A 26,935-nucleotide genomic window follows, 5' to 3' on the forward strand; every position below is an offset into this window, starting at 1 on the left:
GGACAAGACACTTCCCTTTTCTGGGCCAAAGTTTCCTTATCTATAAAATTATCTCTCATTGTTTGCCTATATTTTATGACTTCCAAGGAATTTCTTGTAGTTTCATCATGTTAAAAGTGTTTTGAGGTGGAAAAAAAATCGCTTACACTTTATTTGGCTTCCTATGGTGATTTAATATAGTACATAAAATTCACATTTTAGATGACCAAGATCTATTTCTTAAAATATGACTTTACCAAAATTAACCTGGTGCCGAGCCACTTCAGTCTTGTCCAATTCTCTGTGACCCTGTGGACTGGTAGCCTGCCAGGCTCCTCTGTCCTTCTCTCTCCAGTCAAGAATACCGGAGTGGGCTGCCATGCCCTGTTCCTGGAGATATTCCCAGGGATCCAACTTGCATCTCTTATGCCTCCTGCATTGGCAGGCAGGTTTTTACCACTAGTACCACCTGGGAAGCCCAATTAACCCAAACTATTTTTATAATAATCCAACTTATTTTTCAGACTATTTTTGACAGTTCCTCCTGTTGCTAACAAGGACTTGGCTTTTTCCAGCTTATGGGTCTTTTCAAAATGGACATGGAATTAAGAGGGAAGATTCAAGAGGTTCACTCATCCCAGAAGGAGCAACTGGATTTCCAGATCAGGGGAGCACTGGTGAAAATGTAAGACCCTAAAATATATAGGTTAACCCTGGTGATGTTTTAACTATGACAGTATTTCTTTTTATGTAAAGAAGGAGCTCTCTACTCTCCTGTAGTCTATACTGTATAGAGGATAAGGTATTCATCTTTCTGAGTTCGAACTTTGAATCTGTAAACCTGTTCTTGAGAGGGAAGGTTCAAGTTTAAAACGCCTAAAGGGAACCCTCTTACACTGTTGGTGGGAATGCAAACTAGTACAGCCACTATGGAGAACAGTGTGGAGATTCCTTAAAAAACTGGAAATAGAACTGCCATATGACCCAGCAATCCCACTCCTGGGCATACACACCAAGGAAACCAGAACTGAAAGAGACACATGTACCCCAATGTTCATCACAGCACTGTTTATAATAGCCAGGACATGGAAGCAACCTAGATGCCCATCAGCAGACGAATGGATAAGAAAGCTGTGGTACATATATGCAATGGAATATTACTCAGCCATTAAAAAGAATGCATTTGAATCAGTTCTAATGAGGTGGATGAAACTGGAGCCTATTATACAGAGTGAAATAAGCCAGAAAGAAAAACACCAATACAGTATACTAATGCATATATATGGAATTTAGAAAGATGATAATGATAACCCTATATGCAAGACAGCAAAAGAGACACAGATGTATAGAACAGACTTTTGGACTCTGTGGGAGAAGGCGAGGGTGGGATGATCTGAGAGAATAGCATTGAAACATGTATATTATCAAGTGTGAAACAGATCGCCAGTCCAGGTTTGATGCATGAGACAAGTGCTCAGGGCTGGTGCACTAGGATGACCCAGAGGGATGGGATGGGGAGGGAGGTGGGAGGGGGGTTCAGGATGGGGAACACATGTAAATCCATGACTGATTCATGTCAATGTATGGCAAAAACCACTACAATATTGTAAAGTAATTAGCCTCCAACTAATATAAATAAATGAAAAAAAATATTTAAAAAAAAGCCTAATATACCCTTATCACTTAAATCACTCCCTGGCAGTATTAATTCAGCTTTTTATTCTTTTCTAAGAGTAATGACCTTAACTTGGGATGAAAAAACATTAGATCCCCAAATTGATTATCTCAACATCCCAGAATCACTTAATCAGAATATATTCTCTAACTTTTCCATGAGATTGTTTCAAGCCTAACATTAAAGTTTGGGATAGGTCAGCCTTGAGACAGAGTAACTTCATTTTAGACCGGTAAAGCCTTGTCATGCTGCTACATGAAATCATAGAACCATGTAAAATTAGTTAGAAGGGTCCATAAAAATAATAAATTCCAATTCTCAATTTACAAATGAAAACTGGGATTGTGACTTAGGGCAGCCACATAACTATGGCAGGGTCAGACCTAAACCCAAGTTTTCTAATTTCAGCACTTCTCCTGGATCATGGTGTTCTGTGTATCAGAATCATTCAGGGGACTTATAAAAATAGATAGCTGAGCTTCATCCTGTTTCTGTCAGTCTGGGGGTCTGCTCATTTGTATTTCTAAGTTCCCAGGTGATGCTGATGCTGCTGGTTGGGAACCACTCCCTTAAGAACCACTCTATGTATACTCCCTTGAGTCTTTGCCTATTGTTGTTATTCAGTCTCTAAGTCATATCCAACGCTTTATGACCCCATGGACTTTATTTAATCATAAAGTTCTTATTTCACACCATTTAGAAATAAGACAACAGATACTGTCATAGGTAAGGCACACAAAGGACAAAGAGGTTAATGACTTGCCAGTAGTCACACAGCTAGCAAGCATTCAGAACCTAGATGTTTTGCTCCAAGTAAAAGTTCTTAGTAAATCCTACATTAGTAAGTGTATAGCCTCTGCCCAGGTTAGCTCAGCTGAAAGCATTGGTTTCTAACAAGGGTAAATTCTTTAGGAGATTGTTATTACTGTATTCATATAAATCCCTGAATAAGTCAGATCTTGTCATGCTTAACTGATATTTAAACAAAAGTTACTAAATAATAGGAATATCACTACTTTGTAGAGGCTCCAATTTTGAAGTATTACTGGGTCCTTCTTAGTAAAATTGTCTTGTAATATCACTAAGCTTCCTTTTAAGATAGATCCTCTGAACTATTATTTAGAAGTTCTCTGAAGTATTACTTAGAAGTTGAATTTTAATAAACTCTTAATGAGAGATTCAAGTTAAAAAGTTTAAAATGTAAGTTTCTCTTTGACATAAAAGCTATTTTTCCTAGAATACCCACATATGATTTAAAACGTTACCTTACTAAAACACAGGACTTAGGGAATGAAACATACACAGTATATTCATGGCCATATCTTGATGAAGACTGCAAGATAATTTCCAGTGATATTACTAGGTGCAGTAGCAACAAAGATTTAACCCATTTACCTTCCAAATGTGGTATCTGTGACATGCTTAGAAGTTTCCCAAACAGGACTAATTAAAATAGTTATTGAGTTAAAGGCTATGGGAAGCTAAAATACCAGCACTATTTCACAAAAACCCTATCTTTGTATTACAGACTCGGCAGAGTTCTACAAGGAGTAGTGTATCCCAGTATAACCGATTGGATCAATATGAAATCAGAAGCCTCTTGATGTGCTATTTGTATATAGTAAAAATGATTTCTGAAGGTGAGTTACCAGCATATTAATCATAGACTGTACTCTACCCTCACAGATTCACAAGTTCATGTAACAAATATTTGACCATCATCTGCATGTAGGACATAGGCACATTACAAACAGAACTTTGAAGACTTTGACCTTGGAATGTTCCTATATTTTAACTTAGAATAGATTCATTTCCATCATACAGGTTTGATTCTTTGAAATAATTTTTTTCTTTAAAATTAGTTTCTAAAGCTTCCCTTGTGGCTCACGATAAAGAATCTGCCTGCAGTGCAGGAGACCCGGGTTCAGTCCCTGGGTTGGGAAGATCCCCTGGAGAAGGAAATGGCAACCCACTCCAGTATCCTTGCCTGGGGAAAATCTCATGGACAGAGGAGCCTGGTGGGCTTTAGTCCATGGGGTTGCAAAGAATCGGGCACAACTGAGTGACTAACACTTACTTACTTACTAAAGTGAGGCAATAGTTTTAGAAGTGCTAGAGTATTTTTTTTCATGCAGAGCATAGAATGCATTAAATGACCAACGTAAACAGAAGAAAATAACAATAACAAAAAGTCATATTTAACACTGTAGCTTTTATTTAACCCAGGATTTTCAAAATCAAACACAAACAAAAAGACAGGAAGGGTTCTTTGAGGGTAAGGAATGCTGTTGTTATCTTCACAGGACCATTATACAGATTTGTATGGTGTCAGGTTCTTTTCCAGGCTGTTCTCTTTACCTTGATGTATAATTTTATTATTTATAATTTACCATTTCCTCTTTACCATATATAATAGAATATAAGCAAAGGATTTTAATAAACTGCAAGTCCTTTGGAAGTAAAATCAGAAGGTTCTATCTCATTCCAAGTACCACCTTTGTTTATACAATTCCCTCTTCTTTTCTTCCTTTTCTACTTTTGCTCAAAAAGAAAAAAAAACAATCATAAAACCACCCGAAAGACCCCCCAAAACAAAACAAACAAAAACCTAGGGATTTCCCTGTAGCTAAGACGCTGCACTGCCAATGCAGGGGTCCTGGATTCAATTTCTGGACAGGGAAATAGATCCCACACACTGCACCTAAGACCCTGTGCAGCCAAATAAATATTCTTAAAAAAAAAAAAAAAGCAGAAATGAAGAACATAAAAGCACCCGGGTTTCGACCATCATAGACAAGGAAATAGATCCCACACACTGCACCTAAGACCCTGCAGCCAAATAAATATTCTTAAAAAAAAAAAAAAAGCAGAAATGAAGAACATAAAAGCACCCGGGTTTTGACCAGCATAATACAGTAAATTTTACTTATTTTCTATTTAGTTTTTAGTAAATATTAAACATTTTTTGTAATAATGCAGGATATAAAAACATAAGTTGACAGTTAACTTGCCAGAGATTGAAACACATCAAATGTTAGATATGAATAGTTAATTCTAAAATACATTAATAAAAGAGCTTTAAGTAAGTAGAATCTTCAAGTACTTAGAATGTATGATTTACAGTAAAAGTCAAATCATAATACAGTAGATTTTACTTATTTTCTATTTTGTTTTTAGTAAATATTATTTTAAACATTTTTGTAATAATACAGGATATAAAAACATAAAATGAGTTGATAGTTAACTTGCCAGAGAGACTGAAACACATCAAAAGCCTAGATATGAAGTTAATTCTAAAATACATTAACAAAAGAGCTTTAAGTAAATAGAATCTTCAAGTACTAACAATGTATGATATAGAATAAAAGTCAAATCATAATACAGTAAATTTTACTTATTTTCTATTTTGTTTTTAGTAAATATTATTTTAAACATTTTTGTAATAATACAGGATATAAAAACATAAAATGAGTTGATAGTTACTTGCCAGAGAGATTGAAGTACATCAAAAGCTAGATATGAATAGTTAATTCTAAAACACATTGACAAAAGTTTTAAATAAGTAGAATCTTCAAGCACTAACAATGTATGATTTAGAATAAAAGTCAAATCATAATACAGTAAATTTTACTTATTTTCTATATTTTGTTCTTAAGTATTATTTTAAACATTTTTGTAATAATGCAGGATATAAAAACATGAAATGAGTTGTTAACTTGCCAGAGAGATTGAAAAACATCAAAAGCTAGATATGAATAGTTAATTCTAAAGTACATTAATAAAACAGTTTTTAAAAACTAGAATCTTCAACTACTTAGAATGTATGATTTAGAGTAAAAGTCAAAGATTATTGAGACTATGTTATAAGCTTCCATGTTTTGGGAAAGAAATATGTAAAAGGCAATAATATTCAACCCTGGTGGTATTTCATTCCAAGAAATAATGAATCAAATTAACAACCATAGCCACAGCTTATTGTTTTTGTCTCCCCACAAGCTAAAAAGTGGGGGAATGTAGAAAGTGACTGCTATTATGTATGGGCTTTTTTTAAGGGTGATGAAAATATTCTAAAACTGTGGTGATGATTTTACAAATTTTTAAATATACCATAAACTACTGTATTGTACTCTATTTAAAAGGGTGAGTTTTATGGCACACGAATTCACTCAATAACTTTGTTTTTTCAAAAGGCTCAAGAATACAAGGGGAACAAAAACTGTAAGGAAAAAAGGAGCTGAATACCACTACAGCCAGGGAAAATGAGGGTGGTAGGGGGAGGAGAGAAGAAAGGGAAGAAGAGAGAGACATGCATGGCTGAGTAGTTCTCCCCTCCTCCACTCCAGTACACATGTGCACACTTGCATATGTATGCAAGTGCATGCACATGTGTGCACACACACACACTGTGATAACCAGTGACAAGCCACCAGAAAGACTGGCTGCTTTATGTTATGGGTAAAACCATAACTGCTTTGTTTCTTGAAAAGGTCTCCTCTTGTAAATGCTGACCTTGCTTGCTCAATACTTAGTCTTTGTTAATGAGGTTTGTAACTCTTCTGTTCTTGGTTTTTTATTTTTAAAAGCAAATTTTAATAACTAGTATACAGTCTGTGTCACATCTTCTCTTTTGTAAGTCATGCTGTATGTATCTGTAAAGTCATACTCATTTTATTCTGCAAACTATCTGCTTCTGAATCTTTCTCAGTGTCAGTATTGTAGTTACCTTGTCAAGTCCAGTAAGTATTTCATTTATATGTATTTCAGGGTTGAACTCTTACAGTCCAGCCTTTTAGGTGTTCTCTTGGCTTTCTTTTTTTTAAGCCTTCTATTGACTCATAAGGGCTTCCCAGGTGGCACTAGTAATAAAGAACTCGCCTGCCAATGCAGGAGTCTAAGAGACTCCATGGATGGGAAGATCCCCAGGAGGAGGGCATGACAACCCACTCCAGTATTCTTCTAGAGAATCCCACGGACAGAGGAGCCTGGCAGGCTACAGTCCATAGTGTTCCAAAAAGTAGGACACAACTAAACCAATTTAGCATGGCACACACTGACTCATAGACACTAGCAGCTTAATTTCAACAAAAAGATGGTAGACCTCTTATATAGAAGTAGAGGGATTCTGAAAACTAAGTTTCTTTCTTTGTAGCTGAATTTTATTAACTGGCAATAAGTCACTGTTTCAAAGTCTTAGTCATTTGCCCAACTTTTTATGGCCTGTATATTATATTCTGGGAAGTAGAATCAAAGTCAGGAATTTTCAGTTATATAGTCTGAATACAAATGTTAAATAGTCTGAATTGATAGGAAGACTGTCCTCTTGGGAAAGAAAAGCAGTCTCCTTAAGAGAGAGATGGAGAGAAAGCTACTTCCTCCCTTTTTTTAGCTGTATCTTCACTTTTCTCTTTATTGAAGACCCCGAAGTGCAAGGCTGAGTCTCACCTTGTGGCTTACCAGCATCATGGGCTGCACCTGTAGCTCCATTAGTATTCTTCCTTGCTGTGGACTGTTCACTGCAAGGTGTCTCACTACTGCTCTCTCTCACTAAAACTTGAAAAACACCAAATGATGGTCTTGTCACTTTAGAGCTTGAAGTATTGTCTAAAGGAAATAGATGTAAAGTGGTGGTGTTTTCGCCTCTCCGTGTAAAAGGAGCAAAAATGCTTTTGCTATAATCAATCACACTTTCCTCTGAAGTTTCAGATAATATTTCGGTAGGTACGTCTTCTTCTAGAGAAATACTGGAAAGGCTCCGAGGGAAATCAGTCTCAGGTCCACGCTTTGGTGTGGAGATCCTCTGTGAGGAGGTCCTCTGTGTGAAATTTGATTTGCTTTGTGAATGGCCAAGCGTGGCATCAGGAAGGCTGGAGTCATCTGGAAATCCATACACTGTTTGAGGGCCGACTGTAGATGCTGAAGCAACAGTGCTAGCTGACTTCTGACTGCCACTCTTTATTGCCATAGGATTACTTCTGTTAGAGGAAATCTCCTGAGGGCTCTCTGGCACCTCCAAGACGTCCTGACTGTAAAATGGAACCTGAAACTTGGAACTGTGTGGCTGTTTCTTTTTCCCTCTAGATTTCACCTGTTTGGTATTTGTTTGCGTTATCAGCTTGACAGCCACATGACTCTCAGGTCCAGGCGGAGAGTCCCTGGTCGAAATAACTGACTCGCTCGTTTGAGACCCAGGGACAAAGTCGTCATCACTATCGGAAGAAGAATGGCGAAACTCTTGCTGTTTCATCTTGAGCCTAGCCAAAAGCTGCTTGTTTTCTTCTCTTAATTTATTCCTTTCTGCTGTGAGGTCACTAAGAAACTTAAGATTTTTTTGTTGGATATCATAAAATTCTTGCTGTAGCGTATTCCTGTACGTTTCGTTTACTGTACAGCGATCACATACTTTGGTGTTTAATTGACCTCGCAGGTCATGGATAGTGTCCTTCAGGGCTCTCTGTTGCTCCGTCAACTCTTTAATTCTGCATTCGGAGCCTGTCCGCCTCCCGTCTGACAATCGCTCTTTCCTCAAACTGGTTATTTCCCCCTGAAGTCGGCGTAGCTCTCTGTCATGGAGCTCTTTTAGTGTTAGCCAGGTTTTTTTAAACTCCTCAGAAGACACATCACAGAGGCTAACCTGCATTTTATCTCCTTCGGAAGAGCTCTGCCCACTTTCCCTGTCTTCTTCACCCACGTCCCCCGCCTTCATCTTGATTCTCTGACTGGGACTGGGAAATAGTGGAGACAGGCACCACCGAAAAATGGCGGAAGGGCCGTCAACTAGAACTGGGCCGCCAACCGAACGAGAGTTTCACCCCTTCTGCAGACCTGTGAAGTGGTCTCAGTGCACCGGGCGGGCGAGAGGATGGATCAAAGATGGCTCAGGGGTGGACAGCAGGACGCAGGTAGGGGCTGGAAGGAGACACCAGCCTCCTTTTGCCGAGAAGAGCCAAGGCACAAGGGAGGGAAGACGCCACCTTCAGGCCACCTTATGCCTGACTGAGGACTAGGGAGACTGGAAACGCAGTGACTTCTGGGAAAGCCCCTCTGAGCTGAAGTGCGTCCCAAGAGGGGGGAGTGACTTGGAACTTACCCCTTGATTTATTTTTGAAGCAAGTTAATTTGACCCTATTTTAGCATCTTTATTCCTGACAGTCAGTATTTTATAATCATTGAAAGCCACAAATACCCATGGTCATTAGTAAGTTGGACATAAAGTCAAAAGCCATGCTCTCTTTCCTCCCTATCACCCCTCCGTTTAGGCAACATTGCCTAGTTGTCCATTCCTAGATTTAAGAGGCTCTCTGGAGACTGGCAATTCTGTAACTGACTACTGTTGTGATCCATGCTAGATCTTTCCTCGTGGCTCAGTAGGTAACGAGTCTGCCTGCAATGGAGGAGAGCCAGGTTCAATCTCTGGATCGGGAAGATCCCCTGGAGAAGGAAATGGCAACCAACTCCAGTATTCTTGCCTGGAGAGTTCCGAATGGACAGAAGAGCCTCGCAGGCTACTGTCCATGTGGTCACAAAGAGTCGGACACAACTGAGTGACTAACACTTTCACTAGGTTTTTAAAATTTAGAAGTGAAACTCCTGACACCATTAGCTATATCTGATTAGGTTAAAAAATGGAATGGAAGGTTAAGTGGGGGTAATATTTTTCTTTTAAAAAAGTTTCAGTGAGTGTGTTGGAAGTTAAAAAAAAGAACAGCTCAAAAGAGAAGTATATGTGATAGGTTTAGGGGCTTTTATATCTAAAATAGTTCTTCCATGAATCTGTGTGGTATGTATGTATAGTGCTAGGACTTCAGGGTTAATAATCCAAAGAGAAAGAAGAAAATAAATTATCACATTTCCTCTCAAGTTCTTAAACTTTTTAGTTCTCCGAGCCCTTTGAGTAGCAGGCAAAGGTGCTTGACCCTACCTTCTGAACAATGCACATAAATGCACCATTTTGCATGAAGTTTTATGGAAAACCCTAGGTCTATTTCGCTTCCTGGCTTCAGGGATGATAAGCCATCGAAAAGAACATTTATAAAGTAAATAATAATAATTGTTAAAGTTGAAAATAATTATAGATTAAGCAGTATATGTGAAATTAATTCAATAGAGTGTAGTGTGGGTATTGGGCAGTGAGATGAGATAGGAGGGCAGGATTCAGATGAGACAGAACTGGTTATGAGTTGATGGTTATTGAAACTAAAGTTACTGGTACTTTGTAATTCACTATGATGTTAATATTTGCTGTTACCGGTCTCTGTTATTTCAAGCTATAACACTTTATTCCATTTTCAGATACACTCTTAACCTACTGGAACAAAGTATCTCCCCAGGAGCTCATAAACATTCTCATACTTCTAGAGTAAGTTGTCTTATTTTCATAAAATTTCCTCTTATTTTTGGGAGCTTAATGTTGATAGTTAATGAAATATTACTCCTTTTTTGTTTTCATCAGCATATTTTTACAAAATGTAGGGAATGTTAAACTATTTTCATAGTTTATAGGTTGACGTATAGCTTCTTCACACATAGAAGAAAAACATGTATGCGAAATACTTGCGATATTATAGAAAACTCTAGCTAATAATAGCCCATCTTTACAGACCATCAGGAATCTTTGTGTGATCTGGAAAACTGGAAGTGGCACCAGCTGTCCTAAATCATTCATTTAGAGCAGATGCTGGCTTAATGGAGCCCCTTAAATGTTGGAGTTTAGAATGTGTACCCTTAGATAGAGCTGAGTAATTCTACCCACTTCAGAAATGTGTGTTTGTGTGTATATGTATATATATTCCAAGATACTTGAGGGAAAAAAGCTAGCGTTTTTTCCTAAGTAGAGGGGGGAAGTTGTCCTATATTGTTTGCTGAGCTATTTTATTGAAAGGTAAAAGAAAAATTAGAGTGATGTGTAATTTTTAAATACATTTTAAAATAAATAGTACACATATATGATATTGTATGTGCATGTCCAGCAAAACATTTGGAGAAAATATGTGCAAACAAAGAAGGATTAAAAAAAAACTACTCTAGTTATATTGAAATATTCACTGATGAAAATAGATGATGTTGTTGGGGATTTACTTTAAAAACATGGAGGAGGTAGTAAGTGTAGAGGGAGAGGAAAGGACATGTTTGGGGTAGAAGTTAAACAGGAGTGACCATGAATTGATAATTGTTGAAGCTGGTGGGTGCTGGGTATTTGGGGTTTAGTTCGCTGTCCTTTCTACTTGTATGTTTGGGATTTTCTATACTAGAAAGTGGCTTAATGCCATTATAAAGAATATAGCAATTGCCACAAGTTTTAGGGCTTAAGAACCTTTTTAGGTGTTTATGACTATATTAGAGACCTTTGCTGTGACACACACTATAAAGCTCGAAGGATGATTTGCATTGATATGTTTTTTAAAAATATGTCATTAGAAAAAAAAATATGTCATTAGAATTGTATATGAAGACCTGAGACTTTTTAGTGCTGAAGTAATTGTAGCAAATAAATGTAGAGTGATATAATATGGTTGGTGGTTGTATATTTATTTGTGTATACCAAAACATATTATTGTAGTATGATTTTAAATAGGCCATTCTTTGTAACACATGAATTTTCAAATATTATTTGTTAAAATGCAAAGTATGGTGATATAGTACTAACATGCTACTGTTTTTCTTTCTAGAGTATGTTTGTTTCACTTTAGATACATGGGGAAAAGAATCATAGCAAGGTAATTCCCATAGCACTGCAATTTCCTCTTTTTTTCTTCTCTTCCAACAGAGGGCAGTCTTAATCATTCCATGTAAAACCTATGTGCTTCATTTTGAGTTAGCCTTAAGATACTCATAATTTATTTAATGCTTCTCAACTCAAAGTTGAAATTAACCTGATGTGAAGTGATACTTTTTTTAAGTTTTCCAAAGGATAATGGTTAGACTGATGTGCATAGTTTCCGGTCTAATCCTAGAACAGATGCTTGTCTCTTCTGAAGGATGTGAGAAAAGGCTAGATCCAAGGGATGGCAGGAAATTGTCAAGTGAGGACAACTGTCAGGTGTGTACTTTTGTGTACAACCTATCGGTATTCACCTCAATTAGTAATGTAAACTGAAATCCCCAACAGTAATTATAGCATGCATTATATATTATTTCTTTCTTCTTTTTGCTGTGTAAGTCTTAGTGAAATAAAAATGTTTGTGGGATCCTAAGGAAAAGATTACTTGCTTATTTTGATAAAATATATTTCAGAGGTAGAGGTAGTCATTAAAGGAACTTAAATAGAATTATTTTCTTTATTGAAGTAAATTTCATGGCACTTCCAAAAACTAAAGAGGCAGTTTGAAAGAACGTGAAAGTCTATCAGTCATATCTGACTCTTTGCGGTGCCATTGACTGTACAGTCCATGGAATTCTCTAGGCCAGAATACTGGAATGGATAACCTATCCCTTCTCCAGGGTGTCTTCCCACCCAGGAATCAAACTGGGATCTCCTGCATTGCAAGGTGTATTCTTTACCAACTGAGCTATGAGGGAAGCCCAAAGAGGTGGTTTGGATTAGGTTTATTGCTGAGACTCTGGGACATCCTAATAATTCAGGTGACGATTTCTGCTGTCTCCCCAGCACTGGGAACTGGTTGGGAACTGCTATGGTAACTACCACCATGAACCTTAACCTCTAAGATTCTGGTGACCTGCCCTCTGTGTTTACTAGAGGATGGACAAACTCTTTTTTTCTCAGTCCCCGCATTACCTAGTTGTTAATTTTTTTAAATGAAACCCTAAAAATTAAAGGAAAACAAAATAAAAATGTGCAAATAGACATCTTTGTAGAATTAAAAATTCTGATCCGAGTTTAACTCCGGTCCAGAAACAGATTAGATAGTGCTCATTCTTAAATATCTGACTCCAGGAAACCACCTCCTGCCATGTCAACTCTTGAGTGTCCCTCTCATTGTTTTCTCTGACTCTTGCCTTTCCTTATCTCCTGAGATAAAGATGGAATCTTATTGGAGTATTGTCCACTCTGATATATTGTGCACTGTCTAATATTTTTGAGAAGAGGACGGAAAGTAAGAAACTCTCTAAATTCCTCACTTGTATTCTTATAGTATAAGGTATTTAAAATATACAGTAAGCATCATACAATTCCCAGTGATGTCTCATTTAAGCCAAATAATAATTGGTAGAATATTGAGCATAGCACAGTGTTTATGTGGAAACCTAGTCATTTATTAGTTTAAAAAAATGTAACACTGAGATACAGTATTAGAGTAATCCATTTTCTAACTTTAACATTTATTTTAGGGTGCATGATGCCTGGCTGTCAAAACACTTTGGAGTAGACCGAAAATCACAAACCATGCCAGCTCTTCGAAACAGATCAGGAATAATGCAGGCCCGACTTCAGCATCTTAGTAGCCTGGAAAGTTCATTTACACTTAATCACAGTAAGTGCAGAATGTGGGTAGGGTACCCATTTGAAACAGACATTAATACTATTTAACCTAAATCATCATACAGCTGGAGATCATTTCACATCTCTGTTTCTGTACAGTCATTTCATCATATATGAATGTAATATCAAATATGCATGGATTGTTTTTAGCAATTTTAGTTAATAGTGAGTTCTTAGTTTAATATGAAGGAAATTAATTTTCTCATTGAATTATTATTTTTATTTTACATTCAATATCTTTTATCCGTACTTTAATGCAAATAATGACATTTGAATATAATAGTATATATAATATTTGTTTATAGAGTGACTATTTTTCATTCAGTGATTTTTAAGGGATTACCCATGCTGAGCTGTCTGTAGAGATCAGAGCACTGTAAATACTATTTTGACTAAGATGTGTTTCACACAGGTTGAAATATTGACAAGTTCAGTAGGACAGGGAGGAAGCTAGAGGGTCATATAAATGAAAGCTATCCTCTAAAAAGCAAATCTTAATAAAAAGTCAAAGAGTGAGAAAATGTTCATTTCCATACAGTCCTTTAGAGGTTGCATAAGAGGAAGTCAGCAGAACTGACTGCCGTAAGGACTAATAATAAACACAAATGTCTTGATCAGATGGATGCTGAGCTACTAGACTCAGGACCTTTCAAAAAAAATGCAAGTGGTACAGCCTTCAGCTTTGTTCTTTGTCACTTGGAACAATGTAAAGAACCTATGTCTTTCAGTTGGCCCAAATGCTTTGTTTTCCTTCTGATTTAGAAACAAGTCTCATACCACTGGCATCATTGAAAACATCAGGCCATAGGGAACCACTGTACATAACATAGCTGCATTTCTATGAGTTTCTCATTTTTGCACATATAATTAACAGCACAGTCTAAAATGCCTCCCATGTTATTTCTTAGTTACATACCTAGTTCATCACTCGCATCTTGTCTACAAGGAAGTTGGCACCTATTTATTTGTTGCAGAGCTGTTTATACAGAGCTGAAGTAAAAAAAAAATAGCAGAATTGATTAACCCAGATCGTATTTGATTAAGGAGTAAATACAGTGAAACTCATTAAGTCTGCAGGTACTGAGAGCCTGGTGTCTTTTTGCTTGTCTCTCTCTCTGAGTCTTTGGGAGAGAAAATCATTCAAAACTGTTATGTGAATCCTTGTGTCATACAGTTTTAATTTCCTTTTTTTTTTTTTTAATTTCAGGTTCTTCAACAACTGAAGCAGACATTTTCCACCAGGCACTTCTTGAAGGAAATACTGCTACTGAAGTTTCCCTAACAGTGCTAGATACCATATCATTTTTCACTCAGTGTTTCAAGGTAAAAATGAAAAGTTAGAATTTAGTCAGTATCACTGCAAAGAAAATACACAAAAATTAACTAGGCAGATGAAGCTTAGTGCAGTATAAAAGCCCCCAGTGAGCAGTCAGGAAACTTGGGTGGCAGATCTAGTGTGACCTCAAGAAATCACTGAGACTCATCCTTAGAATGAGAGAGTTGGACTGTTAATAATTTGTTCCTTATTTTCCTTCTCTGTTATTTTTGTGGTTAAAAACAGGTTTTTTTTCATACTTTTATGAAAATATCCAGTTAATTTTAGCCTAAATTATGATTGAGTCAGCCTGTCCAAGTACCTGTTGAGATGAGGTGTCTTGTCAAGCCAGATGATGTCCAGGCAGACTGGCTGACTGGCTGGCATCCCTTGTCAGGGGTTTACTGGTTTTACTCAGATGCTTGCCTCTCACTACAAATCATCATTGCTAGAATTAAAAAATAAAAGAAGAACAAATTGAAAGTAGTTATCTTGCAGGGTTGTTGAAGGTGTAAAATGAAATAATGGGTGGTAGAGAGCTTTGAATAAACACTATATAACTATGTGCTTTGCTTAGTCGCTCAGTTGTGTCTGACTCTGCGACCCCATGGACTGTAACCTGCCAGGCTCCTCTGTCCCTGGGATTCTCCAGGCAAGAATGTTGGAGTGGGTTGCCATTTCCTTCTCCAGGGGATCTTCCCAATTGAGAGATTGAACCCAGGTTTCCCGCATTGCAGGGGGATTCTTTACCAGCTTAGCTACCAGGGGAGCCCATATAACCATAATGTGAGGTAACAGTAGTGGGAGAAGTCAAAAGTGAAAACTCTTGCTGGCTCTTTGTCTGAGTTACACAGATATTTTTTCTTTTCTTTCCCCTTCTTAAAGTAATTCAGTTAATTTCTTCAGGCCTCCAGGTTTACTATGGAAACCAGGCCTGTGCTTCTCAAAGAGTCTTATAAGGGAAAACTGAATTAGATAGTAAAGAGAAATAGACTGCAGGATGTATGAAGTATTGTTTGTTCTGATTAAAATTCAACCCAAATTCATTTTTTATTGTGCCAGTAAATAAGACATTTGGTTTCAAGGTTTGCATTGTTATTTCTTCCTCCTAGTCAGACATTTCTTATTTATGCAACATACATCTCTTGTTAGTTGACATCTCTGTTAGATGACAGACACTGTCCTAAGTGCTTTAGAAATATTAATTCACTTTTTAATTGTGGGACTGGAGGTAGAAAAGAGGACTGCAGGTGGGCACCAAGGATCTTTTTGAGATGATGGGAATGAATGGATTGCAAAGACTGCACAACTCTGTAAATTTATTAAAAATAATTGAATCATAAATTTAAAATAGGTAAATTTTGTTGTATGTAAATTACTCAATCAACTTAAAAGGACAATTATTAACTCACCTTTAATCCTTACACTAGCTTTGTTATGTAGATATTATTATTTTTCCCATTTTAAAGTGAGAAAAGTGAAGCTCACAGGGAACTTAATGTCACATAGCTAGTCAGTAGCAGATCAGGGTTTTAATCTTGGCCAGTTATCACAAGAGTCCTTGCTTATAACCACTGCCCTATGCTCTTAGTAGACTAAGGGAGGAACCAGAAAGATGGAGCACCATTCTGGGATTCTGGCTATCAGTGTTACCATTAAATCTGTTACAAATATGCATATGGTTTTGGTTTTTTGTTGTTGCTTATGGCCAAGTTGTAACCTGCTAATTAGTTTCTTAAGGGATAGGAGAGCAGGGCTGAAGACATTAATCAATGCATTCTTTTTTAAACAGAAAGGGTCACAAACCAATAGATGCTTCTCCACAATTTCTAGTTTCTTTTATATCTCTAGTAAGTTTACAGAGCTGTGCAGTCATTACAATCCAGTCATTCCCATTATCTCAAAAAGATCCTTGGTGCCCATATGCAGTCCCCCTTTGCACCTCCAGTCTCACAATAAAAAAGTGAGTTAATATTTCTAAAGCACTTAGGATAGTGCCTGTCATCTACCAAGATACGTATGTTAAATAAATTAAGAAATATCTGAATTTGAAGAAAGGAATAAGAGTGCAGATTTTGCTAGACAGGCGCTTTAACAAATCAAATGTCTTATTTACTGGCACAATAAAAAGTGAATTTGAGTTGCACATTAATCAGAGCAAATTTAATACTTCATAAAGAGATTCTGCAGCCTATTCCTGATTAGTATCTAAGGAACCTTTAAACAGTTTGTGTAGTCTTTCAGTTGTGATACCTGTTATTATCTCTCCTCATAGAGGGTTTAATTGTCACCAGTGGCTAGACATACACTAAACATACATTTAAAAATGAATTGGATAATAGAATTTTAAAATAGAATTGATGTTTTCCTTAATTCTTACATTACTTTATTTCCGTCAGAGAAGTACAAAGGCTAGTTATCGTGTATCCATTTTTAATTTACTGATTTCTTAATTAAGAAGCAACTTGATTAGGTTAGTAGAAAATACATTTCCTATAATAGTTCTGTTTTTGCTGTGGTATACTGGAAAAAGATTTTTTTTCATCTATTTAAAAGTAAGCTATTAAGTATGGATTTAGTTTTTATAGTATTTTGAGATTTCCAAATTGAAAGATGGCAGAAATGTTTTTAGATTATGTTAAGCTTCTTATTGTTATTTTTCAAGCAGTGGTTTGATGAACAGGTATTGGTAAAGCCTGTTCTCTCATTTTAGGGGGAGCAGCATAAACTATTTTGTAAAAAAAGCTTTTTTATGTTTTCTAGAGTCAACTTTTAAATAATGATAGCCACAACCCATTAATGAAAAAACTATTTGATATTCATCTTGCTTTTCTTAAAAATGGGCAGTCTGAAGTGTCGCTGAAACATGTCTTTGCCTCACTGTGAGCGTTCATTAGTAAGGTAAGGAACAAATCTTTGTGGCTGCAAGTGGCCTTGCTTCTTGGTAAGAAAGATCAGGGGAACAGGATATCCAAATCTCAGATAATGAAGCCATTAAATCCTGCCTTTATAGCATTAATACAGAACAGCAAAATACAGAAAGAGGGCCTGACCACGAATTCCCTAAAATCACCATGTGCTTTTAATTTCATCTTGTTATTCCTTTTTTTTTTTCATTAGGCTCCTTTGAGGAGTGTCATGGTAAAGTTATCAACTGCCAATATTTCTTCTCTTTGGTTTCTTTTTAAAGTATTATCATGCTGCAGATATATAAACTGAGTGAGCTCATGTATAATCACTTTGAAAGCAGAGACAAGTTATAAAACCCCAGGGCCTTGTAGGATATCTTGCAAGTGGTAGGCACTTAATACATGTTCAGATGAATGAATCCTTCCTTTCAGTGCTAATTGTATCTGTGAGCTCCAGATTTTCAGGCCATTTACGTCATGTAAACTAAAACTTCAGACTAGGTTTTTAGGAACAAATATGACTCAGCAAAAATTTATTTCTGGTCTGTTAAGTATCAGAAACCAAGATGAAGTTAAAATTATGGAAAGGCACAGTCTAGGCCTCCACCCCGGTATGTGTAACTCCAACAAGACAAATTCAGTTAACTGATTTGTGGAATAGGCTAGCTCAGCAACTTTTTTGGTCGTTATTTGTATAGCAACTTATTGTCCCAAATTGATAGAAAAGTAGATGATTTTGAAGGTTTATTTTTAAATTGCCATTCTTTAATGCAATTTTGTGAATAAAGAAATAAATGAAAAACTGAGTTCAGTAGAAGCATATGACAAGAAACTAAGGGAAAGAGATTCAGAAATAATTCATTTAATGAACAGTGACTGGATGGGTAATTAATTATTGGTGTCAGACTTTGTGTCAAAGATACAGTCTGAGGGCTTATTGTCCAGTAGAGGAAAGCACACACTGATGCACATCTACAAACACCATTAGGATAAAGGAAGCCTACAGACAACTGAGGGTAAATGGAAGGACAGGAAACACTAATTGAGCAACACTTCTCTGCAGCACTGAAGTTAGGATTTAGTTTGGACTCAGCAATTGAGATGAGACTGAAGAGGTCAGTGGGGACCAGATGGTTATGTCCTCATGTTTTTCATGAGCTAGATTTTCATGAGTTAGATTTCATCTTTTAGGTGTCGGGGAGCAGGAAAGCAACTAATTAGATTTGTATTAAAAAATTGTTGCAGGTATGGGAAAATCTCTTTGAATATAGTACAGAAGCATAATCTCTGCTCTCATGAAGATTTCAGTGGGTGGAAGGGGGAGAGAAAATAAATAAGTAAATAAAATAGTAATCGGAACAAGTTGTTGGAAGGAACCAAGGTGGTGAAATAGAGGATAATGCTTTGTGGGTGTTACTTTTGATGGGTTTGTCACTTATTTTTATATTTTAACTTTTTAAATTAAGACTTTTATGTTTTGAAACAAGTTTTAAATTCGCAGCAAAATCCAATGGGAAATACGGAAATTTCCTATATATCTCCACCTCCACGTAGATACATACAACCTCCCCCATTATCAACATCTGCCACCAGAGTGCTGCATCCATTACAATTGAAGAACTTACATTGACACATAATCTTGCACGTGGGCTTCCCTGGGGGCTCAGTGGTAAAGAACTCACCTGCCAATGCAGGAGATGCAGGTTCGATCCCTGGGTCTTGGGAAGATCCCCTGGAGAAGGAAATGGCAACCTATTCCAGTATTCTTGCCTGGGAAATCCCATGGACAAAGGAGCCTGGCAGGCTAAAGCCCATGTGATTGCAAAAAGAGTCAGACACGACTTAGCAACTAAACAACAAGGAGCACAGTGAACATTAAGTTTCATTCTTGGTGCATATCCCGTAGGTTTGGACAAATGACATGTACCTATCTTAGTATCAAACAAAGTATTTTAACTGCCCTAAAAATCTCCATCAATTCAACACTCCCCTCCCCACCATCCCTTGGTAATCAACAGTCTTTTTACTGTCTCCCCAGTCTTGCCTTTTCCAGAATGTCATATAGTTGGAATCCGGGTTTGTCACTTCTAAAATGAGACCTGAAATATGTAAAGGGGCCAACTGTTTGAAAAGCTCAAGGAAAAACATGCTAGGGAGAAGGGATAGCGCTTGAAATTCTTGGAACTGAAAGTTCAGTTTAGCTGGAACGGAGTGAGTTAGGGAGATCATCAGCATACCCATGGCAGTTGAAACCATGGGAGTGGTTTAAGTTCCCCTGGAGAGTCTGTACAGGAAGAGCAAGAACAACAACAAAAAGTTAAGAGCAAAAAAAAAAAAAAAAAAAAGAAAAAAAAAAGTTAAGAGCAGTATGTTGGAGAAAAGCAAGATAGAAGGGGTTGGAAGAGGAGTCTATGGAGGAGATGAAAGGGAGCAGTCACAGAAATAGCAAGAAAGGCAAGAAAGAAGCCAAAGTAGAGAGTATCAATATTATGCAGTACAGAGTGGCCTAATAAGATCAGGTGGAAAGGGAGTCCATCAAAATTGGCAATTACAAGGTCATTGAATATTTTGGTCATTGCCCACTCAGAGAAGTGATAGAAGACTTCCTATAGCAGATTACTCTACCGCAGTGCCTTCCTTTCCTGTATTTTCATACAGGTGTATCTTGCCCAACAAGATTCATTTAATCTGGTGAAACCATTGAAGAGATTTTTTCAATGCCAGCTAGAAAACATTTATTAAATGTTCATTAATAAATGAAGAAGCATAAACAGTAAGAAGCATTGTACTTAAGTGTTAAGATGATAAAAAGAAGATAGATTCCTATAATATGTGTTTAAATCCAAGATTCCTGAGAATGATTTTGAAAGAATCTAGCTTCACACTCCCTGAAAAAATCCATTGTGTACCCTGGAGCAGCTTAGTACTCACTTGCCTAGACATGTGAGCATGGAAGTTTGCAATAAGCCTATGTTCTATGTATAGCTTATTTTCCACAAAGCAGACTGAATACATTCCAAAAGTAGCAGTCACTTGCCTGTTTTGAGGATTAAATAGTCACTTTTGTACTTTTTCTATGCCAAACTGTATTTTATTCAACACTGTTTATGAGTAGAGGAGGCACATGTTTATGTTTGTGTGTTTACACTTCATCTGTACTCCATTTTGTTAAAAGATCAACTTTATTTGCTGAATAGATTCTTGATATAATTTTCCTAGCATTTGAAAGTTTATAATATAAGGAACTGTTTAAATATAAAGCAAAAGAGTAAGTAATGCAGATTGGCCTTCCCATTTTTAAGGCCCAAATTGAGACCATAATCATGAAATGAGTCATCATTTCAGTCATTCATGAATACATGCTGGTCTTTATGTTTTTATCTAGCTTGGATTATCCAGAGTAGTGCCCTAATCTTATGTTGATCATGTATCCTCAAAGCACCCAGCTTAGTTTTAGGGAGAATACTGTAGGCACTTGATAGTTGATTGATTTCTGTTTTATGGTTTTTCAGATACTTATTTATGTTTTTCCTATTGTTTAGTTTCCCTCGGCCTTTTTCAAAGGAAGGGTAAACATGTGTGCTGCATTTTGCTATGAGGTTTTAAAGTGCTGCACGTCAAAGATAAGCTCAACCAGGAACGAAGCCTCTGCACTTTTGTATCTTCTGATGAGAAACAACTTTGAGTACACCAAAAGGAAAACCTTTTTAAGGACACATCTGCAGGTCAGTGAAAACCGAAGCTTCTCTTTTTTCTGTTCAATCTTTAGCCTCTCTACATTAAGATCTAGAGCTCCCCAGTCTAATACAAAGCTATTAGCCACAGCTGGCCATCTGGCTTTTAAAATTTGGCTAGTCTGAATTCAAGACAAATTGACTTTTGAAGACTAAGTACAAAGAAGTAAAATATCTCAATTGTTTTATATTACCTATATGTCGAAGTGATATTTTGGATATGTTTGTTTAAGTAAAATAAATCAAAATTCACTTGTGTCTTTTTACTTTTTGATGTGGCTGCTAGACAATTTAATATTACACATATGACTCATATCCTGTTTCTACTGGACAACACTGCTTGAGAACAGAGATATTAAGAGCATAGATTCCAGATTCCATGAATATCAACATACTTTGTGACCTTAGCAAGGACTCTTTAGTCTCTTAGTACCTCAGATGCTTCATAAGTAAAACACTGGTAAATATCTATACCTACCTCATATGGTTATGGTGAGTATTAAAGAGATGATTAAGTAACAAACGAAGTACTTGTGTTTTGTCATGCTTCAGCATGTGCAGTTAGTTAAAAAATGAGTGAAGTCTCAAAAGTTTAATGGAAAACATGTACTTTGGAAACATACCTGCTGCTGCTGCTGCTAAGTCGCTTCAGTCGTGTCCGACCCTGTGCGACCCCATAGACAGAAGCCCACCAGGCTTCTTTGTCCCTGGGATTCTCCAGGCAAGAACACTGGAGTGGGTTCCCATTTTCTTCTCCAATGCACGAAAGTGAAGTGAAAGGGAAGTCACTCAGTCATGTCCGACTCTTAGCGACCCCATGGACTGCAGCCCACCAGTCTCCTCCATCCATGGGATTTTCCAGGCAAGAGTACTGGAGTGGGGTGCCATTGCCTTCTCCAGAAACATACCTACCTGGACTTAAATCACAGCTTAGCTACTTACTTAATATGTGACCCTGGGGATTTTACCTCAGTTCATCTTAACTATTTGCCTCATCTGGAAAATAAGGCCAAGTATGTTTCAGCTTGCAGGGTTTGTCATGAGGGATAAAAGTAAAGTGTGTGTAGTGCCAGGCACAAAATGCCTAGCTCATAACAGACACTTAGTATGTGGCAGTTGTTATTCAACATCTCTATAATTTTTTGCTTATGTGATGAAACAGGTCTGAACTAAAACACAGTTGGGAGTTCTTGGCTCAGTTGTAATATGGAAATGCTCGATCATATTTCTATCTTTACTGCCACGGTCAGTCCCATTGCAGTTGTTTATTGGAGACTGGGTTATAAATGAGGAAATGGCCATAAGTAGCTTTTTAGAAACGTCATCAGTGATGTGAAAATCTGATAGAAGTATATGCTTTCTGTGAAAATCTTCTATCTAATTGTTTTTGGATACTAGGTCTAACATTATATATTGGAGTATCTAATATTTGCTTTCATAGAGATGTCACTTGAGTACCACCTTCCCTTAAAGCATTTCTGCAATTAGTGTGCTGATATTTTTGAATTTCCCTGTTAGGGTCCATTCTTCTGTGTTAAAACATCAACTTGTCTGAAGTCCTATATTCAAATAGAAATGAATTAATAAAGTGCAGATTCTGGTTCTAAGTGCTAAATAAACTGATTAAGTGTAGTATTATGATTATGATCTTTTAAATCCTCATAACAGCTCTATAATGTAGGTATTGTTATTATCCCTATATTGCCTTTAAGGAATGTGAGGCACAGGGGAGTTAATTCACTTTCTCAATGCCATTCAGTGCATAATTGATAAAGTTTGAATCTAGGTCAGTTGGGAGCCTGCACCCAACTCCAACAGTATCTTGCTTCTCAGGACAAGGGGTAAAGCTTCTGGCCACTAACACCTTAGCCTGAATCATATAAGCATTCATTAAAAGGAGCCTGAGACATTTAAAAGCACCATGCATGCATGCTCAGTTGCTTCAGTCATGTCTGACTCTTTGCGACCCTGTGGACTGTAGCCCACCAGGCTCCTCTCTTAATGGGATTCTCCAGCCAAGATTACTGGAGTGGGTTGCCATGCCTTCTTCCAGGGTATCTTCCCAACCCAGGGATCAAACCCACATTTCCTGCATCTCCTGCACTGCAGGCAGATTCTTTACTGCTGAGCCATCAGTGAGGCCTAAGAGCACCATTACGTGGCATTGTACTGTTAATCATTATGTAATGTATAGGTTATAACATGTACTGCTGTCTAAACTATTTAGATAGGCCCTAGTCAGAAACAAATAAAAGAGCTGAGGCACTGGAGTTGGAAGTCTAGCACACTGAGATAGACTAGTGAAAACAAATAAGAAACTATCAAAGAAATGTCATTTATTCCCAACTTTGCCAAAACTACTAACTAGCAAGCATATTGAAGGTAGATACCTGTATCTACCATTGTATCAGTTCACTAATTATGAAAATGGTTTCAGGTCTAGCTATACTATGAGTTTGGAAGATTTTTCACATCAAACCAAGAGAAATCTCAATAAAATTTGAAACTAGAAACCTCCATTGATCTATAATTCTGGTTTTGTGCCAATACCATACTGTCTTGATTACTGTAGCTTTGTAGTATAGTCTGAAGTCAGGAAGGTTGATTCCTCCAGCTCCATTTTTCTTTCTCAAGATTGCTTTGGCTATTTGGGGTCTTTTGTGTTTCCATACAAATTGTTTTTTTTTTTTTTGTTCTAGTTCTGTGAAAAATGCCATTGGTAATTTGATAGGGATTGCATTGAATCTGTAGATTGCTTTGGGTAGTAGTATAGTCATTTTCACAATATTGATTCTTCCAATCCAAGAACATGGTATATCTCTCCATCTGTTTGTGTTGTCTTTGATTTCTTTCATCAGTATCTTATAGTTTTCTGCATTTGAGTCTTTTGTCTCTTTAGCGAGGTTTATTCCTAGGTTTTTATTCTTGTTGTTGAAGTAGTGAAGGAGTTGTTCCTTAATTTCTCTCTGATTTTTCATTGTTAGTGTATAAGAATGCAAGGGATTTCTCTGTATTAATTTTGTTTGTATCTTGCAGCTTTACTGAAGTTGATTTTTTTTTTTATGATATGATTTTGTCTTTAGCTTAAAAAATTTTTTTTTTGCTTATTTTTGCCTGTGCTGGATTCTTCATTGCTGTGTAGCCTTTTCTCTATTTGCAATGAGTAGGGGCTGCTCTTCATTGCTGTGTTCCAGCTTCTCATTGAAGTGGCTTCTCATGTTGCAGAACATGGGCTCTAGGACACGCAGGCTTCAGTGGCTGTGGCATGTGGGCTCAGTAGTTACAGCTCACAGGCTCTAGAATGCAGATGCACTAGTTGTGGCACAGTGATCTGTGGCATGTGGGATCTTCCCAGACCAGGGATCGAACCCATGTCTCCTGCATTGGCAGGCAGATTCTTTACCACTGAGCCCCCAGGGAAGCCCCTACCATTGCTGTTTCAATAGAAGAATTTAAACCCCTCATGTAAGAAGAAAATAGATTTTGTTGGCATTCTAATATCTTTAAAAGAAGCATTTTGTATGAGTGCCTATGGGTTTGTACATTGATAAAAACAAGCAGCATGTGTTCAAAAGACATTTGAAAGATGGTGTTTTCTTCTTTCCACAGATAATAATAGCTGTAAGCCAGCTGATAGCAGATGTAGCACTAAGTGGAGGATCGAGATTTCAGGAGTCTTTATTCATTATCAATAACTTTGCAAACAGTGACAGACCTATGAAGGTATGTTCTCACTTTAAGTGAAAAATTAGAACCATGTTCACTGTCAGGGGAGTTTCACTTCTCAAGGTAAACTCTGCACTGGATTCACAACTTTTATATAGTATCAAGTGTACAGAATGTGAGCTTCATGAGTCAAGGCTTTGTCTAGTACATCCCTGTACCTCTATCACCTAGAACACTGCCAGGTACACAGTAAATGTTCAGTATTAGTTGAATGGGTGAATGAAATGACTATACTGTGTGTACATAATTATGATATGATTTGAATTTTTTTCTGGACTTGATATTTAAACTTACTTAGAAAAGAAATGTTTTTTTTTCCTCAACCGTTTTTACCATTTATAAGATTGGTTAATTAAACACTGAGTTGGAAATTTCACAAAACATCACTTTCTAGAGTTGCTAATAGCTGCTGGATCCTTTGTCAGCAGATGAGAAATGGCACAGAAGGGATTCATTACTACATGATATTCCAAGTTGAAAGAATCATCTGTTAACTGGGGCTTGCCAGAGATACTCATTGGCAAACCCATGTCCAAGGCTATTGTTCTTAGGTAACCGTTGGCTGAGGTCAAACCCACAGCCCTGACCACCACTCCTCAGACCTACCTATATATTTCAAATCTAAAATGTTGTAAAAGTTTATTTGTTGTTTTGTTGCATGGAGAGTAGTTTCTTTTCTTCAGTGATGTACATGTGGAAGGGAAGAAGACTCCTTTGCCAATAGAGAACGTTTCCTCCCAGAGGAATTGTCCCCATTCTTGGGAAAGGTCATCTTCCAGCATAATTTGACAATTTGTGTAAAATCTGGAAAAAAAAGTTTGCAGTCACAGCATACTTGATGTTTGGGACATGTTGAATCTTTGTACCAAAACATATTCCCATAGGAATGTTGCTTAGACTGAAAAAACAAAAAACACTGAATAGTGCCAGCCATTCTCAGGCTGGGAAAGTAGAACTTTTCAGGCAGTTCTACTGGTTCCTTATGAAATCAGTATATGCTCCAACTAATCCCATGAGCACAGAAATAACTTATGTCCTTGACCATCTTTCACTCATACCCTAAGAGTATTTTCCATTTTTTACCATCCTTAATTCCATGTTATATAAAAGTTAGACTGCCAACATTTTTGAAGTAAATGGGGTCTGTTTTAGTCCTGCTTGATAGGAAATCTTTTTCATGACTAATTTGTGAAATGACAGCTTTATGCTGGTAGGGCAATCATTACCAATAAACTCTCTTACAACAAAGGTATAGATTTCTCCCAGTAAATGAAATCTCTATTAATGTATATGAAGAGACTTTATATACACACACAAACACATATCAATAATTTTTAAAAATCATCTTTAGAAGACTCTTTTGAAAATCATTTTCTCTACCTTTGGTGGTATTCACTTTAAAAAGCTCCCTAAGGCCTGTACTTTTCCCTACTCCTCTTCTCAGAACCCTACATATAATTGTGATTACTCCAGTGGGGTGAATAGGAAACTCTAACTCCCTATTTTTAAAGACTAAGGCAACCCTTTAATAGAAAGTAATGATGTATTTAAGCTCTTCAGAGTGTTCTGTGATTCATAAACTCTTATTTCCATAATTGGAAATTGGTTTTCAGGTTAATGCATATGGTAGTGGGTGGATGGAAGAATGACTAAGGTCATGAGCTCTGTAGCCCAACTGCCTGGATGTCAGTCCTGTCTCTACCACCTAACAACTTCACGACTTTGGCCAAACTACTTAACTGCTGTGTATCTTGGTTTTCCAATGGGTAAAATGAGTTATAATAGTACTTAATTCATAATGTTGTTATAAAGTTTAAAACATGTGAAGTGCCCAGGCCACTGCTTGGTACATAGTAAGATATCAATTTTTAGTTACTATTGTAACTAAAATTAAACAATAAAGGCTAATATGGATTACCTTCATGGCAATCGAAATGACAGCAGAGGAGGTTGGGTCCAAAACCAGGTAGTCTGGCTCCAGAGTCTGTGCTTTTATGTGTTAGGAATATACTGCCATCAAACTCAGTGCCTTTGAAGCCTGAGATAGTAGAATATTTTTTTAAAGAGTTAATTTAAAACTCTTTAGGCATGCCCACCTGCCAAGAACCAAGAACCAAATACCGAGAACTCTGACAAGGGGTAAAAGTTCTATGTTATTCC

At 37.0% G+C, this 26,935-nt stretch overlaps 1 protein-coding gene across 1 annotated transcript in view; it reads left to right on the forward strand.

Moving 5' to 3' along the window:
• The window catches only part of DOCK11 (dedicator of cytokinesis 11), a 214,143-nt gene that overhangs the window by 136,610 nt on the left and 50,598 nt on the right, over window positions 1-26,935 (forward strand). The window contains 9 exon segments of the mRNA XM_070462215.1: window positions 555-664; window positions 3,183-3,294; window positions 9,944-10,010; window positions 11,320-11,367; window positions 12,941-13,083; window positions 14,299-14,414; window positions 17,170-17,307; window positions 20,858-21,040; window positions 24,659-24,771. Coding sequence (XP_070318316.1) covers window positions 555-664; window positions 3,183-3,294; window positions 9,944-10,010; window positions 11,320-11,367; window positions 12,941-13,083; window positions 14,299-14,414; window positions 17,170-17,307; window positions 20,858-21,040; window positions 24,659-24,771 — 1,030 coding nt within the window.

The sequence above is a fragment of the Odocoileus virginianus genome, unplaced genomic scaffold (assembly GCF_023699985.2).
Source record: "Odocoileus virginianus isolate 20LAN1187 ecotype Illinois unplaced genomic scaffold, Ovbor_1.2 Unplaced_Scaffold_1, whole genome shotgun sequence".
NCBI classification, from domain to species: Eukaryota; Metazoa; Chordata; class Mammalia; order Artiodactyla; family Cervidae; genus Odocoileus; species Odocoileus virginianus.